General features: G+C 58.6%; 1 protein-coding gene across 7 annotated transcripts in view; it reads left to right on the top strand.

Moving 5' to 3' along the window:
- Window positions 1-17308, top strand: part of MAST3 (microtubule associated serine/threonine kinase 3) — a 69402-nt gene that overhangs the window by 9832 nt on the left and 42262 nt on the right. For 3 of the 7 annotated variants that reach the window (XM_074939757.1, XM_074939755.1, XM_074939758.1), the window contains exons 2-3: window positions 223-254; window positions 3022-3111. In XM_074939757.1, coding sequence (XP_074795858.1) covers window positions 223-254; window positions 3022-3111 — 122 coding nt within the window. Of the gene's footprint in view, window positions 1-222; window positions 255-1901; window positions 2027-3021; window positions 3112-15891; window positions 15998-17308 lie in introns of those variants that run through there. The other 4 variants (XM_074939762.1, XM_074939760.1, XM_074939759.1 and 1 more) reach the window with 3 other exon arrangements.

Raw genomic sequence — 17308 nt, 5'->3', positions numbered from 1 at the left:
GAGGCTGAGCTGCAGCCATTTGTCTCCTCCCAGCTGGCAGAGGGGGCAGGGGCAGAGCCTGTGGCAGGCTGTGGGGTCTGATGCGCTGGCTGGGCACCGTGCCTGCCTGAAATCCCCCCGGCTGCTCTGGGGCTGCAGCAGGCACGGTGCTGGCAGCAGCTGCCATGGCACGGCAGGGGGGGCAGCTGGCTGACCCCTCTCTTCTCTGCCCTCTCATTGCAGAAGGAGCTGAGCCTGCCCCGCAGAGGAAACATGTAAGTACGAGCGACGGACGCCTGCCCAGCCCTGCTTTTCAGCGTGAGCTTTAAGGTCCAACTGGCCCAGAACCTCTGGGATGGGATTTCTCCCGGGAGAGAGTTCTGGCCCTTCCCTTGTGCTGCGGGGCCCAGCTGGGACTGGATGGCACCGTGGTCCCTGCTGGAGTCGGGGGAGGGGGGTGCCTTTTTAAGGGTGTCATTTTTCTTTGCTCAAATCATTTCCCTGCTGGAACGGGCCCCCAGGGTGCGGAGCTCCAGCGATATGCCTCAGTCGCAGCCAGCCCTGGGGCTACCCATGTCAGGGCAAGGCCGGGGGGTTGGGTGCAGCAGGGGCTGTTTTGAAGGGCTTGGTGGTGGTTTGCTGTCTCCTTCCGGGCGGCTCCGTGCTCAGGGCGGCTCCGGCCCAGGCTGGCTCCGGCCCAGGCAGCACTGGAGGCTCTGGCCTGAGTCTCTCACTGGTACCCTGGGGAGGGACTGACGTTGGAGCTGCCCACTCGCCCTGGGGCACTTTGCTCTGAGCTGGGGGAGCCCGGGCACTGAGACAAATCCCTCCTGGCATCATGCCAGTGGGGTCGAACCAGGGATGGGTTCGGTCCTGTGTCTACAGTGGCACCTCAGGGCCGTGCCGAGGCCTCTGCCAGGAGGCAGGGAGCCTGCGGGGCCAGGCCCGTTGGACTGTGGGCGGGTTTGGCCCATTTTCCTCTGATGCAGTGTGGAAACCCAAGTGAACCTGAAGGCCAAGCTCAGTTGCCTTCCCAGGCTCAACCGCCCTGCGGGCACCAGGGTGGTGCCCAGTAGGGGCTGGGGAACACAGGTTAACCCTTTGCCTGCTGATCTGTGCACGTGCTTGGGCCGTGCAGCACATGGGGGTTGGGGGAAGTTTTCGTGGCTGTGCCAAGGGCTCGCCCAGTGATGCCAGGACTAGCCGCCAGACAGACCTGCGATGCGAAGGCCCGTCCTGGTGGAGGGTTTGCCATGAACGTGGTTTGAGTCTGACCCCTGCACTGACTCCCGTCTGGACCAGGGCCTGTGGATGAGATCCTCAGTGGATCCTCAGTGGCAGCCAGGGACTGGGAGTAGCCCGACCTCCCGGAGGGGGGCAGATTGCCGTGGGGCTGAAGGTTGCCCGGACTCTGGGCAAAGGGCTGAGAGCAGGTGTCACGTCAGTTGCAGCTCCACGAAGGGAGCCCAGGCTCAAGACTCAGTTGTTAGCCGAGGCCAGCGCCGGCTCATGGGCCTGTATTTGGCCCAGGCCCTACGGGAGAGCACGGAGGAGGTGGGGCGGGCTCCTGGCGGGGGCGGGGGGCTCCTGGCGGGGGCGGGGGGCACCTGGACCTTGCACAGCCTGGGGCTCCCCTCGGATCTGCAGGGGCCCCTGCCACCTCGTGCCCCTGGCCCCAAGTGGTGGGTGCTGGGTCTGGGACCGTCCCCTGCAGGGCCCCGGCGGGTCGGGCCAAGGGGGGGTGGCGGCGGCCCCGGTGCGCCGGGAGGGGCCCCGCGCTGCGCCCGGCCGTGCTGGGGGCGGGGAGGGGGCACGGAGCCAGCCCCGCAGAGCGCGTCGTCCCTGCGCCGGGGCGCGGGCCGCCTCCCCCTGCGGGAGCCGCAGCCCCTGAGCGGCGGGCGGGGGCGGCCGGTGCCCAGATCGATCCAGCGAGGCTGGCGCCTGGTGCCGGCCGCTGCGCTGCTGGGAACCGGGCCGGGCCGGGCGGGGCGGCCCCAGCCATGAAATCGCGGAGGGACCGGCTGAAAATCCCGTCTCTGACCTTGGAGTGAGTCCGGGGCGCGCAGGGTGCGGGGCTGCGCTGCGGGGGGGCTGCGCGGTCCGACGGGTCCCCGGGCTGCCCCCTGCGCGGCGGGACCGTGTGTTCCCGGCCGGGAGAGCGCAGGGTCCGCGGACCCTTCCCCAGGGAGAGCCGGCGGCGGGGCGCGCTTCTTTGCGCGGGTCCGCCGGGGCCTGGCTGGAGCCCGGCGCGGGGAGGGGGACCCGTTCCGGTGCCCCTCACTCCCGACCCGCAGCCCCCTGCTTCCCCAGCCCTGGGCTCCCCCCACCCCACTCTGCCGGAGCCCCTCACTCCCGACCCGCAGCCCCCTGCTTCCCCAGCCCTGGGCTCCCCCCACCCCGCTCTGCCGGAGCCCCTCACTCCTGTCCCGCAGCCCCCTGCTTCCCCAGCCCTGGGCTCCCCCCACCCCGCTCTGCCGGAGCCCCTCACTCCCGACCCGCAGCCCCCTGCTTCCCCAGCCCTGGGCTCCCCCCACCCCGCTCTGCCGGAGCCCCTCACTCCCGACCCGCAGCCCCTGCTTCCCCAGCCCTGGGCTCCCCCCACCCCGCTCTGCCGGAGCCCTTCACTCCCGTCCCGCAGCCCCCTGCTTCCCCAGCCCTGGGCTCCCCCCACCCCGCTCTGCCCGTGCCCCTCACTCCCGACCTGCAGCCCCTGCTTCCCCAGCCCTGGGCTCCGCCCACCCCGCTCTGCCGGAGCCCCTCACTCCCGTCCCGCAGCCCCCTGCCATTCCAGTTCTGGACTCCTTGCACATAAACAGCTGTGCTGGTGCTCCTCTCTCCTTAGCCTCCTGGTAGTCCAGCCCCACCCCCCAAGGGGCCTCTCAATCCTGACCCTCAAGACCCCCCATAGAAGCCCCACTGGAGGGTCTGTGCAGCCTGGAGGAGTGTGGCCTTGAGTCGCTGCTGGCCAGCGCTAGGGTGCATGAGGCGCTGGAGGGGGTGGGCATTTGAATTCACACTGGTCTGGTGCATCTTGCTTTACAGTTTGTCTCCAAGTAGCCAGAGCCCGACTCTGCTCAGCCCCTGCAGTCCCTGCAGCCCCTGCAGCCCGTTACTAACCCTGCATCCCTGGAGGTAAGACCCTGCGGTCCCCTAGCACCACCCAGCACAGCTGGGGCTGGGACAGAGCTGTCAGGGAGGACGGAAAAAGGGAGCAGCCCTGGGGGCGCCCTGGGGGATGCAGCAGGCTGTAAACCCTCTGGTCGCAGTTCTGAGTGGGAGCCCCTGGTGGCAGCGGCCCCGCCCTTTGCACGGGGCAGCATGGTGCAGATCAAAACCCTCCTGGGCAGGACAGGCAAGGGAGGTTCCTGCTGCAGCGCTGAACGCACCTGCTGCCCTGCTTTAGGGCCAGGCGCGTCTGAGTGCTGCCATGGGCTGTGCTCTGCCACGCAACATCCCTTGTACTGGGGGGGGGGACACGTTCCAGCCACGCCAGGACAGCCGGGGGAAAGCGCCTGTCCCTCCTCTGCACTTGGGCCCCCAAAGGGGCCTGAACCTTCTGGCTGAGGCTGCCCGTGAATGGCCCCGGGGGGGTGGGGGAGAGTGAGTCAAGGGGGTCCAGCCAAGAAACCCACTGTGTTATACCCGGGATCGTCTGGGTCAGTGCGGGGCTCAGTGCCCTGCTGCACCCCACTGTCACTGTGCAATTAAACTGCCCCCTCCCCTCAAACAGCTGGATGGGGTGGTGACAGCGAGGGGGGATGGGGAGGGTGGCTTGGAAGCCTGCAGCTGGAGTCGTGATCCAGTGTGTGGCCCATGCTCCTCCTGCCGGATAACGTGTGGAGCTGCAGGAGTTTCCTAGCACTGCCTGTCAGGACCGGGCACCGCAGGGCTCGGGTGCAAGGGGGCCCTCGTCTGGACTGGGTGCCACCCGCGCTCGTGGCAGGTGACCTTGTTTCTCTTGGTATGAAACGGGGCCAGTGCCCGAGTGCCAGCACCTTTAACCCCAAGCTGGCAGCCTCCCAGCCCAGTCTCTGCATCTCTGTCATGGGGGACAGGCTGCACGGCTGCCTTCTCCAGCCCTTCCCGCTTGTCAGTGACCCCCGCTCTGAGCACTCCTATCACTGATGCTCTGCGGGTCGGGCTGGGGGTCCTGAGTGGCCTGGTTCTGCTCATGGCTGTGCGGGTCGGGTCTCTCCAGGCTGGGGGCGGGGGTATCTCTGTGGAGGGGTTGGCTCTCGGCTGTGTGGGTTGGGCCAGGCTGGGGGGCCCCGCTCTCGGCTGTGTGGGTTGGGCCAGGCTGGGAGGGGCTGGCCCTGTGGGTCAGACTGGGGGGCCCCGCTCTCGGCTGTGTGGATTGGATTGGGCTGGGGGGGGCAGCTGTGTGCATCGGGCTGGCGCAGGGTCTCAGCATTACGGGCTATTAGTTCATCTCTTCCCCTTGTCTCTGGTTCCAGCGGGGAGCGACCGTTAATGGGGCAATGGGAAGGGTTTTGTCTGACAGGTTAATTCCCACCCGGCTCCTGCTCCATCTGCAATGGGGCATTAATGCTGGACTCCAGCTGGAGGGGCAGGTCCTGCCTGCCCCACACACATCCAAGCAGATCCAGAGCCAGGCTCCTCCTGACCGCGTGGCTGTGCCCTGGAGAGAGACCAGCTGGATCTGAGAGCAGTCAGACCCTGTCTGCCATTAGCCGGACAGGCACGTATGTGACAGCAGGGAATTGTACCCTCTGTGTGTCTCTGTAACTGTGCCCATGGCTCCCTGGGGTACTTCTCCCAAAGCGTGCCCAGCAGCATAGGGGGTGAGGGCATTTCTGGTGGCAGGGACTCAGGGAGCAGGGTGTGGGGAGACGCTAGGCAGCTCCTCTCGATGCCAATGTGTCTGTTTGCCCCGCAGGACGCAGCCTTATGTGGCGAGGGTGGAACGTGACCTGGGTATTGCAGAGCTGTCATGGCAGCAGGGAGGATGCACCCAGGACTTGGGCAGTTTCCCAGCTGTTTGCTTTCTCTGGCTTGGCTGGAGGAGGCTGGCGCTGCTCAGTGGGGGGCAGCACGGGTGGGCCCCATGGTTCCCAGTGGTTTTCAGGCACTCCAGGGCCCCACTGCACCAGGCCAAGGGCCTGTGGCTGAGCCAGTGGCGTCGTGCTCGCCCCCAGGCTGCAGGGGGCATTTTCTGGAGCCGAGTTCCCTTCCCAGTAGCCGTGTGCCCCTGGGGAAGGCTGGGGGTTCGCGCTGTCTGGTGGCAGCTCCTTCGTCTGACCCGGCAGGGGCTCCGTGGGAGTTGGGAACGTGTCAGTGCCCATTGTGTCTCGCGCCCGCCCCCCCCAGCTCACAGCCCCCCAGGGAGGGGCTAGGGTTGCCAATTCTTTAATAACACAAAACCGAACACCCTAGCCCCGCCCCTTGCTTGAGGCCCCGCCCCTTGCCTGAGGCCCCGCCCACTACATTCCCCCTCCCTCGCTGTCTTGCTCTCCCCCACCTTCACTCACTTTCACTGGGCTGGGGTAGGGGTGCAGGAGCGTGTGAGGGCTCTGGCTGGGGGTGCCAGCTCTGGGGTGGGGCCAGAAATTAGGAGTTCATGGTGCGGGAGAGGGCTCTGGGCTGAGGTAGTGGGTTGGGATGCGGGAGGGGGTAAGGGCTCTGGGGTGGGGTTGGAGAGGAGAGGCTTGGGGTGCAGGAGGGGGCTCCAGGCTGGGGCCGAAGAATTTGGAGTGTGGGAGGGGGCAGCAGGTTGTGGCAGGGGGTGAGGGCTCTGAGGTGGGGCTGGGGAGGAGGGATTCAGGGTGTGGGAGGAGGTTCTGCGCTGGGGCAGGGGGTTGGGGTGAGGGCTGTGGGGTAGGGCTGGGGATGAGAGGTTTGGGGGGGCTCAGAGCTGGGGCAAGGGGTTGGGGTGCAGGGGGGTGTGAGGGCTCTGGCCTGAGGGTGTGGGCTCTGGGGTGGGGCCGGGGATGAGGGTTTTGGGGTGCAGGAGGGGGCTCTGGCTCAGGGCAGGGGCTTGGGCGGGGGCTTACCTCCAGCGGCTCCCAGTCAGCGGTGCGGCGGAGGGGCTGAGGCAGCATGCCGTAATGTCGGCATGGCCAACTCAGGTGAACCTGAGACTGAGCCTCTGGCCATGGGCTGCCCTGCCCTCGGGTCCCTGTTTTCTGGGATTGAAAGTTCTCTGGTTTCAGGGTGGCCAAAAAGGGCGGAGAAGCAGGGAATGGCCAGTGGCGGGAAGGGGACCCCTCAGCACAGGGAGCCTGCAGGCTCAGGGCTTGAGAGGCTGCGTTTTTCCTTTGCAGTCTCATAAAGAGGCACTTTCCTCACTGAGCATCAGGCTGGGAATGAGAAGGACGGCTTCCTGGGCAGGGCAAAGATCCATGTTTCTCATGAGGTCCGATCTGGTGGCAGCAGAGACGAGGGTCTCAAAACCTTACAGCTGCGCTGGGTACTTGCTTACAGCTAACGGGAACACAGTGTGCGTGTACACGCTCTGCTTTGTGTGTGCGTGTGACTTTATTCTGTGCATCCTGATGTACACACTCTATCCCAAAGTGCTTTGCTGAATTGATGCGTTTACCGAGTCTAACTAAGGACAGGTGGGGAAGAGGGAGAGAGGTTTGGGGCAGGGCCAGGGAGAATGGGGCTGTGTTCAGCTGAGATCTGCTGGGGATCAGAGATGTAGGGAGGCTGATCCAGATGAAGCCTGCTCCTGCCCCAGTGATGGTGATTGTTGAGTGAACAGAGTGATGGAGGAGGGGCATGAAGAGACACAAGATCCAGGTGTAGCTGTGGTGGTGAGGTGGGTAGGACCCTGGATCCTCCACACACTGGAGTGTGGGGTGCTGGCACAGGGCAGGCCTTAGTGATGGCTGGTCTGCACCAGGAGGCTGCATGTGTGTATCTGTTACACTTGGTGTTATCCTTTTCCAGACAAACCTATTGTGATCCCCAGATCTGGATTCTCTGAGATCAGCCCAAGGGCCTGGTTCACTGCCTTGGCATTAGCGGTGCAGGATCAGGGCTCTGAAGCCCCTCCCAAAAGGCGTCTCTCCTACATTACAGGTGCAGGTACCTGGTGCCAGTGGTACTAACCTGCTAAGAGGGTCTGAGTGACACAAGCCATGTCACAAGGGCATCAGCCGAAAGGCTCATGTTTCTTCTCACCAGGATGTTAGCCCGGTTCTGGAACCCTTTGATTCCTTCCTCTCGCATTAATTAGACTTGAGTGCATATTGAACGCAGTCAGTTTGCTCTGTGTGTTTATTTGTGCTTGTGTGTGTGTGTGGCTGTGCAGACTCCACGTATGCGCCCAACCAGCCCAGCATATGCTGCTGATAAACCAGAGGCTAGAGACTTTTTCTGGTTGGGTGCATTTTTACAAGTGCAAAGGTGGGGGGTCCATAATGCTTTGCTCTCTCATGGTCCAGCAGAGGCAGTTCTGCTGGCTTGCGCCACCCAGCATCTGTCTGGGGAGCTGGGAATTGACTTGCCATTTTCCTCCCGGAGGAGTCTCCCAACCTGTAATCCAGCCCCCCAGCTGTGGGACTGACACTTCTCTTGGGAAGAGCAGGTCCGGGAGTGCAGGGAGCCCTCGGAACATCCTAAGAAAGAAAAATTCGAAACCTTCCCCAAGCTGAACCCAGGAGAGACCCTGGGGTGCTGGTGGCTGGTCGACTGACTGGGAGCTTCTAAGTGGTTTGTGTTTCTCCATTAGTAAGCTGGCAGTAGGGGCACCAAGGTCTAAAGGGATGAGCTGCCATATTACAGAGAAGGAATTCATTGAGGTAACTGCACAGAAACAGTCAAACTAAGAATCACCTCTTCTCTGCGGAGCTTAATTATCCTGCTGGAGAGTTTGATTCTGCTTCATTATGGCCCAGAATTATGCAGGTTCTTTCTCCAGTAGTTATTGTTCTTTCCAGAGGGGAAAAGATGCACTAAACCAAACCACACTGGGGAGATGCTGCAGTGCCACAAAGCTCATTCCAGATGTCGGTCGCAGTTGGGGACAGATGTGTGCATTCAATATCTCTCCAATTTCAGAATACACTGCAGGGAGGTGGGGACTCACAGACTTTACGGTCAGAGGGGACCATCGTGATCGGCTAGTCTGACCCCCCCCCCCACATTGCAGCCACGGAACCTCACTCACCCACCCACCCCTGCAGTAGACCCCTAACCCCTGGCTGAGTTCCTGAAGTCCTCAGATCATGGTTAAAGACTTGAAGTTACAGAAAATCCACCATTTACACTAGTTCAAACCTGCAAGTGACCTATTCCCCACGCTGCTGAAGAAGGCAAAAAGTGTCGCTTTCCTGAGTGAAACTTCTATAGGAATAGAATCCTGGGGTGGCAGGTGCTTGTTTTTGAGGATTTTGTTGCTGATGTTTAGTTCTTAGGCCTGTTTGGTTTCATTCTTATACAGGTAGGATTATGGGACCAAATTATCTTAAATCGGTGGGGTTGCACCTGTTTACTCAGGCAGAAAATTTGGCCTAGGTAATCTGCAAGCAAGATAGTAGTTCCAGAATGATTCTTCAGTGTTTCAGGCCACGAGCCTGACCTTTCATCGCCAGAGAGAACTCTCTTTAAAGTCTCTGCCCTGCTCTACACTACAGAGTTAGGTAGATGCAAGGCAGCTTATGTCGACCTAACTCTGTAAATGACCAAAATTTCTCTCCCACCAACAAAACTTGCCTGCTACATTGACTTAAGAACTCCACCTCCATGAGAGGTGTAGAGTCAATGTCGATGTAGTTAGGGCAACATGGTGAGAATGTAGACACTGCATTGCTTACATCCACTGTTGCTGGCTTTCAGAAGCCGTCCCACAATTCCCCGCACCGACTGGTGCAAGCGCTGCTGGTGAGGACATGCTCTGCCGATGCAAGGAGCAAAGTGTAGACGCACACAAGTAATGTAATTGCTGTGGCGGCTGTATGACGATGTAAATTAGGTCAGTTTAATTTTTGTAGTGTAGACATGGCCTCTGTGCCTACAGAGATTCAAACCATGCTGGAAGCTCTCTAGAGAACCTCTGACACTTAACTGCTCCTGTTCACACTTTCCAGATACTTGCCCTGTTTGCTGCAATGTTTTGGTTTGACAGTTGCCCTTTAAAAGGCTTTAGACTGTGCTTTTCAGGCAGCTGTTGTACACTTTCTGAAAAGGTGATAACAAGCAATTTACACTTGTGATCACTTAGCACCTGCCCTACTAATCAAGCCAGGAGAGGAATTAAAACATAGGGGGATTATATCTCTAGGTTTTTCCTTTCCCTGTTGCAGGCTTTCCAATGTTACAGAGATCTCTCTTGATGAACATAAATGCCTGAGAGAATTCTCCAACACAACAAGTATGTGATACTGTGCCCAGAAGTGGCTGTACAAGACAGGGTGAGTACAGGAGGTCTCTGATGATAAGTCTAGAAACAAAATGACCCCGCCAGCCAGTCAGCAACCAGTTTAATCATAAATACAGCAAGAGTCGTCTAAACTGCACTTTGCAGGGCATGAATGGCTGAGGCATGGAATCTGTCTGGTCTCTCTGGCCGTGGGAAAGCAGCAAGCCTACAAATCTTTTTTCTTTTTTCTGACCTCCACTGTAATCATCAGATTCATGGGTCTCAGGAAGGACATTTATTTTGCATACAAAAAGAAACTTTCTGGGCATGACGATAAAATAGCCACTTGCTTTCTGCACAAAGGCGGGGCCGTGTTTAGCAAGGGTTGGCCTGGGCTGCGGAAGGGCAGGCTCTAGACATGTCTACGCTGGGGAAATTCTGTAAAGATTGCTAAAGCCAACTCAGTGCCACAGGTGTTCGCACAGCTGCCTGGGAGCCCAGTGTGGATGGCTCTGAGCAGGGCTAGATTATATGTTGCTTAAAACTCTGGCTGGTTATGTAGAATCTTCTGAGGGACATGAACAGGTGTTAGCAATGGTGGGAGATTCTTGCAAAATCTCCCCAGTGTAGATAAGGCTTAGGAGCCATGTTTTCACTGTGTGGGAGGACTCCCTTTTCTAGGTGCAATTTAATCCAGGTACAGTACTTGATCCTCTAGCTACCTTATTGCAGGGGAAAGAGTGGTGGTTGGAAATTTACTTTGAAGGTTTTCGCAAAAAGAAAAGGAGTACTTGTGGCACCTTAGAGACTAACCAATTTATTTGAGTATAAGCTTTCGTGAGCTACAGCTCACTTCATCAGATGCATTCAGTGGAAAATGCAGTGAGGATGTTTTATACACACAGACCATGAAAAAATGGGTGTTTATCACTTCAAAAGGTTTTCTCTCCCCCCACCCCACTCTCCTGCTGGTAATAGCTTATCTAAAGTGATCACTCTCCTTACAATGACAGGTTTCAGAGTAACAGCCGTGTTAGTCTGTATTCGCAAAAAGAAAAGGAGTACTTGTGGCACCTTAGAGACTAACCAATTTATTTGAGCATAAGCTTTTGTGAGCTACAGCTCACTGCATCTGATGAAGTGAGCTGTAGCTCACGAAAGCTTATGCTCAAATAAATTGGTTAGTCTCTAAGGTGCCACAAGTACTCCTTTTCTTTCTCCTTACAATGTGTATGATAATCAAGGTGGGCCATTTCCAGCACAAATCCAGGGTTAAACAAGAACATCTGAGGAATGGTGGGGGGGGGGGGGGTAGGAAAAAACAAGGGGAAATAGGTTACCTTGCATAACGACTTAGCCACTCCCAGTCTCTGTTCAAGCCTAAGTTAATTGTTATTGAAGTTAATTGAAATTGAAGGTTTTGTCCTCCTTGAATCCAGCCCTTAGGCAACATACATAAAAAAAAAAGGCAAGCTGAAGGCCATAAGAACGGCCACACTGGGTCAACCCAAAGGTCCATCTAGCCCAGTATCCTGTCTTCTAACAGTGGCCAATGCCAGGAGCTTCACAGGGAATGAACAGAACAGGGACTCATCAAGTGATCCATCCCCTGTGACCCATTCCCAGCTTCCGGCAAACAGAGGCTACGGGCACTTCAGAGCATGGTTTTGGATCTCCCAGCCGGAAGCCACTGGGGCTGGTCAGATCATCATGTCCTAATTGTTCACCACTAATAAAAACCATCCGATGCTTTCCCAGTGTGACTGCGGAAAACATATTGCTGGCCCTTAGGAACATGTCAGTTGCAGATGCTCCTTTGTGCATTCGAGCTCTAACTGCAGCACCAGGAAGAGTGAGCTAGAGGAAGTTGTCATGGTGACGCAGTGCTTCTCGCACAAAGGATCTTGCTGGAAGCGTAGTGATGACTGGGTGGGGGAGGTGGCTTGCATTGTACAGACACAGTGTGGCTGAGCTATGGGTGTCTTGGCAGCCTTCAGAATGCCCTTGCGTTAATGACTGTGTCTCTTATTGTTTGCATTAATTAGGCTGCACCCATACTATCTTTTGCTGTGATCTTGTCAGCTCTCCAATGAAGCAGGGCTGGGCCTAGTTAGTACTTGCATGGAACCCTCCAAAGCACCCAGGTTCAAGTGTGTATTACCCTTTCTTGCAGTCATGAACAGATGCTCCAACATGCAAAGTGTTGGTGGGGGTGCTGTTTTGGGGATAAGATGTAAACTGCGGTCTTGGCCACTTGTGGTCATTAAAGATTCAGAAAAAAGAAAAGGAGGACTTGTGGCACCTTAGAGACGAACACATTTATTTGAGCATAAGCTTTCGTGAGCTACAGCTCACTTCAAATAAATTTGTTCGTCTCTAAGGTGCCACAAGTCCTCCTTTTCTTTTTGCAGATACAAACTAACATTGCTGCTACTCTGAAACCTAAAGATTCAGAGCACTCTTGGTAATTGTTGTGTGCTGGGTAAATTCCAGCATGAGTAATTGCTTCCTGCCTCCCTAAATCCCCTGTGTCATTTTCGTTGGCTATGGTATTCATCTTCATTTCCTGTCCTGAAAAGTTGTGTAGTGTTGCTCTGTGTTGTTAAACGGGTGCTGTGTCCTGTTCTGGAGGAAACTGCTTCTCAGTCCGGGGCAAAGTAATACCTATAGGCCCTGATCCTGCAGTGATGTCGACAGAGGTGGATTCGGGCTTGCTCAGAGCATCAGTGGGGCCATGGACAAGCAATGGGGTCTGTCCATGTGGTCAAGCCCGTCAGGAGAAATTTGGGTCCCTGGTGCATCGTGTTCACTGCAACCACCTTCAACTTCACCCCAGTCAGATATGTTGGGGGCCCTCCTAAGTGTGGGGCCCCAATACAGTTGTCCCCCTTTCTCCCCATTTCTTCAGCCCTGCATGTGGGTCACGCTGCAGAGTCCAGTCCATGGTTTGTAAAATGCACTGGGAGATCCGTCTGGCTGAAAAGCACTGGACACTCTTAATGATTAGTCATTAATAATTATTCATGATTATTCAGACACCGATTTTGTGTGGGATTGGCAAGAAGTGGATTTCTCATTATTGTAGCTATAAGAAAGCTGAGATTGGGTCCAGGTTTCTCTCTCAATTTAGATTTCTAGGTACTAAACTCCTGGTTGTATAGGAGCTAAACTGTAACAAAGGAAGAGACTGGAGGCTACAAGTGTTAATTGTAAAAAGGGAATGGTTGGAACGGACAAGCCTCGTAACTGGAGAGCCAGACTCGCTCGGCACTAAGCTTCACTGCCACACTGATCTCTGCCAGCAGGGCTGCGTTTGGCTTGTTGCATGGGGATTGTGATTCATCTCAAGGGTGAACTGCTACAAGAGCAGTGGGAAGTTCACAGCTTTCTGGAGGGCTTGTCTAAACACAGAAGTGGCACCCCGTTATCTGTGCCAGTGTAGGTAAAGCAGAACAGCTCCCTAGTGCAGATAGCATATTCCCTCTATGCTAGTATAAGCACCTTGTTACTGGCATAACTGTGTCCACACAGGGACTGCACCAGTATCACTATTCCAGTAGAAACTCACACCTCTAGCCATAGTCACAGACTGGTACAAACGCTGTGTGTTAACCAGGGCTAAGAAAAGAACGTGCAAAATCTGTAACCTGCTGGCTGGAGCTCTTCTGCCAAGGAAGGAAGAAGCTAGGCACATTTTTGCAACGTTAAGACACTCACGCTATGTGACCACAGAGCGGAAAAGCCTCCTGCTCTTGCCCAACCCAGTTCCCTCGCTGTGGAGGGGATTGCTTTCCTGTGGCTCTGGGGTTCTGTTCCTGCAACGACCCTTTTGCTTAACGCCTCCTTCACTGAGCAGACATGTGCTTAAAGGAGGCTTTTCATCCCTGGCAAGCCCAAAACAACAGAACATTTATGCAAACAGCAGTTTAACTTTCTTGTAACTTTCGGTCTCCTCCTCCTACCTTAGTGCTGAAGATCCTTCAGTTGGCCCAGATGGGCTGGCTTCTCCTGTGGGAGTGCCTGCTGCGTTGAGTGTTACATCAGACAGTCGCTGTGGAGACAACTGGGATGCCACAGATTCAGTATTAATTAGGACTTTCAGGAGAGGAAAAAGGGAGATTGGGATTAAATTCTCTCTCCCAAGTATTTTCACTGGCTAAAATCCCGGCACATCTGTGCCCGTGCTGGGGCCAGCTGAGTCTGCGTGCAATTCCTGTGGGTGAGATGATTCCAATTCCTCGATTGTTTTGATGTGTTTGTGGTCAATGATGTTTCAAATGACATTTTGATTGTGTTTGTATCATGTCCCCTGCACTGAGGGGCTGAGGTGGACACTGAGGGGTAGAGATACGAATGTTATAGGCAAGGCAGCAGAAACACCTGTGGTTAAGGTTCCTTAACATGACCTGTTCTAAGTTTTCTAACCCTTTTTCAGTTGCTTATAACTTTAGCAAACTGTTTAAGTTGAAATTTTCCAGGCTTGGTCTCTGCTTCAGGTTGAATTTTTTGTTTTTAGGTTTTTGAAGTTTTGCTCAGTTGTTTTAGAGAACAAGGTTAGTGGAAAATAGGGCTCTGTGTGATAGACCAGTGCCCTTTGGAAGCGCTGGAAAGCCTTCCATTGGGTTCAGTGGGAGTTGGCTCACCCTAATGGGCCAGGATTTTCAGATGGGCCCAGTATCCACAAATGGGCCCAGATTTTCAGGAGCTCCCACTGAGAACAGTAGGCATAGAGCGTTTTTGAAAATCTGGCCCTCGAAGGCAGCACGTGGTTGCCCGGGCGGTCTTCATTCTGCCGTTTCCTAACTGGAGTGCTCGACTTTTTTGCACTTGCGGAGGTTTTCCTGTCCCATGGTAGTTTGTCTGGAATTAATGTCTGTCTGTCAGGCGGGAAGGGCCCTCTTTTGCAGGGTGTCTGCCGATCCTTGCTGCACAGGGCTCTGTGGCAGAGATGTGCAGGGGAGCTGCACGGAGGCTGTAAAATCTGAATGCACCCTGCTGGGATTTCAGTGGATTTCCACTAGGCCCCGCTGCTGCCTGGGCCTGGCCGATGTGACGAGCGCTGAGCAGCGCGTGGCTTTGCCATGGTACTTCTACAAAGGTCTGTATTTATATGTGGCTTAGACAGCAGGAAATACACAAATGCCACGCAGTGACCATGACAACTGCTCCGGCTCTGCACACACCCCAGCAAGGTGTCTTCAGCCAGTGGGGCAGGATGGGTGCGGGGTTCGCAGACAGCGCCTGCAGTGACCCCACTCGCCAGCACCCCCCTTCCACAGCCCCAGGGGCAGTGTAGCCCCTCCTGGGTGGCTGGAGCAGCAAGCATGTTAGCTGGGAGCTGGGAAAGGAAGGGGGCATTAGATCAGCTTGGGGGCAGGAAGGGGGCCGATGGGGGGTGTGGGAGGGAGGCTCTGGGGGGGCTCGGAGGGGGGCAGGCTCCGGAAGGGGGTGGGGGAGGCAGGCTCGGAGGGGGGTGGGGCAGGCTCTGATGCGGGGAGGGAGGCTGCCTGGCTCCAGGGGGGGCAGGGGAGGAAGGCTCCGGAAGGGCTGGGAGGCTGGGGGGGGGGCTCCAGGTGGGGGGTGGGGCAGGCTCTGATGTGGGGGGGAGGCTGGCTGGCTCCAGGGGGGCTCCAGAGGGGGCAGGCTCTGGCGGGGTGTGGGGGGAGATAGGCTCCAGGGAGGCTGGGGGGGGGGCGGACTCCGATGGGGCTCAGAGCTCGGGGGGGGGGGCGGACTCCGATGGGGCTCAGAGCTCGGGGGGGGGGGAAGAGGCTCCAGGGAGGCTGGGGGGGGGGCGGACTCCGATGGGGCTCAGAGCTCGGGGGGGGGGGGCGGACTCCGATGGGGCTCAGAGCTCGGGGGGGGGAAGAGGCTCCAGGGAGGCTGGGGGGGGGCGGACTCCGATGGGGCTCAGAGCTCGGGGGGGGGGGAAGAGGCTCCAGGGAGGCTGGGGGGGGGCGGACTCCGATGGGGCTCAGAGCTCGGGGGGGGGGAAGAGGCTCCAGGGAGGCTGGGGGGGGGCGGACTCCGATGGGGCTCAGAGCTCGGGGGGGGGGGGAAGAGGCTCCAGGGAGGCTGGGGGGGGGCGGACTCCGATGGGGCTCAGAGCTCGGGGGGGGGGTGGAGAGGCTCCAGGGAGGCTGGGGGGGGGCGGACTCCGATGGGGCTCAGAGCTCGGGGGGGGGGGAAGAGGCTCCAGGGAGGCTGGGGGGGGGCGGACTCCGATGGGGCTCAGAGCTGGGGGGGGGGGAGAGGCTCCAGGGAGGCTGGGGGGGGGCGGACTCCGATGGGGCTCAGAGCTCGGGGGGGGGGGGAAGAGGCTCCAGGGAGGCTGGGGGGGGGGCGGGCTCCGATGGGGCTCAGAGCTCGGGGGGGGGGAGGGGCTCCAGGGAGGCTCGGGGGCGGGGCGGGCTCCGATGGGGCTCGGGGGCGGGGCGGGCTCCGCTGCCGGGGGGAGGCGCGGGGGGGGCGGGCTCTGACCGGCCGGGCCCAGCCCCGGGGCGGGAGCGGCCCGCGCGGGGAGGCTCCTGGGCCCGCCGCGCCGCGCCGCGCTCTGGTGCCGGCTGGGCCCGGCCGGAGCGGAGCCGGGAGCCGGCGCCCGGCGGCGATGTCGGACCCGAGCTGCTGGGGCGCGGCGCCGCCCGGCTACCGGGGCCAGCGCGGCCAGGGCGACCTGCTGCAGCGCTCCAAGAGGTGCGGGGGGGCGAGCTGCGGGGGGGGCGCTGTAGGCTGTGGGGGGGGTTACATGCTGTGGGGGGCTCTGTAGGCTGGGGGGGTTACGTTCAGCATTGGGGCTGTGGGGGGGTTACATGCGGGGGGGGATCTGTAGGCTGCGGGGGGCTTACATGCTGTGGGGGGGCTCTGTAGGCTGGGGGGGTTACGTTCAGCATTGGGGCTGTGGGGGGGTTACATGCGGGGGGGGCTCTGTAGGCTGTGGGGGGGTTACGTTCAGCATTGGGGCTGTGGGGGGGCTACATGCGGGGGGGGCGCTGTAGGCTGCGGGGGGGTTACATGCTGTGGGGGGGCTCTGTAGGCTGTGGGGGGTTACATGCGGGGGGGGCTCTATACACGATGGAGGCTACACATAGGTTCTGGAGTGGGGGGGGGCTGCTGCACCCCCTGGTTTGAAGCGGTTTCCATCAGCTCCAGGGTTTACAGTTTGGTTGAATGGCTCTCAGCCCCACCACTGTAAAAATTGTTCCAGCGCCCTGGGGCTACATGGCGGGGGGGGAGGCTCTACGCAGTGGGGGGTCTGTATGTGGGGGGGTTACAGGCAGTGGGAGGGCTATGTGCTGTGATGCGTGTCCATGACTCAGGATTTGGGGCCCCCTGGTCCTGCTGCCCTGGGGAGAGGATGTTCCAGGTCTCCAGACTCAAGGTCTGGCTCTGGCTGGGCTCCTCTCCTGCTTGGAGCTGCTGAGCTCTGGGCTGGAGGTTCGGGGCCAGAGCAGTGGAGGTAATTGCAGGGGGGTTAAGGTCACTTCAGGGAGCCCCACTGCAGCGGCAGGATGGAGCTCAAGCTGGGGCGTTGTGCTCTGGAAGGGGAGCCACCTCAGAGTCAGGCTAGGCCCCAGCTAAGGAGACAAGTGGGAGGATTCAGTGGGGTTGGGAGGGGGCATTTGGTCTGTAAGATCTTTGGGGTTTCCCAGGCAAGGCCTTTGCAGTCCAGGTCCTGTGCACACTCCAGCTGGAGCTGTGCTAGCAACACCCAGCGTCTCTGTCCTCATTGTCTAGAACAGATCTCGGTTCTTGGGACAGGAATTCCTGCCCAAACGAGGCTGGGTTTAAAACTAGCCATTAAAACAGCCATCGCTAGTGAGTTCCTGCCATGCGGATAGGGCCCGAGCAGTGCACTGCTCAAGGCAAGTCAACGCTTAATATGCTGCGTCAATGCAGCTGCCGCGCTTTAATGAAGACGCTATACGCCAACACGAGGGGCTCTAGTTAGCCCGCCTCCCAGAGAGGCCGTAGCTGTGCTGGAGGGAGGAGAAGCCGGCCCGCTGA

This window comes from Natator depressus, chromosome 25 (genome assembly GCF_965152275.1).
Source record: "Natator depressus isolate rNatDep1 chromosome 25, rNatDep2.hap1, whole genome shotgun sequence".
In the NCBI taxonomy this organism is placed as follows: Eukaryota; Metazoa; Chordata; order Testudines; family Cheloniidae; genus Natator; species Natator depressus.
Note: the sequence above shows the minus strand (reverse complement) of the source record. Positions and strands in the feature narration are given on the sequence as shown.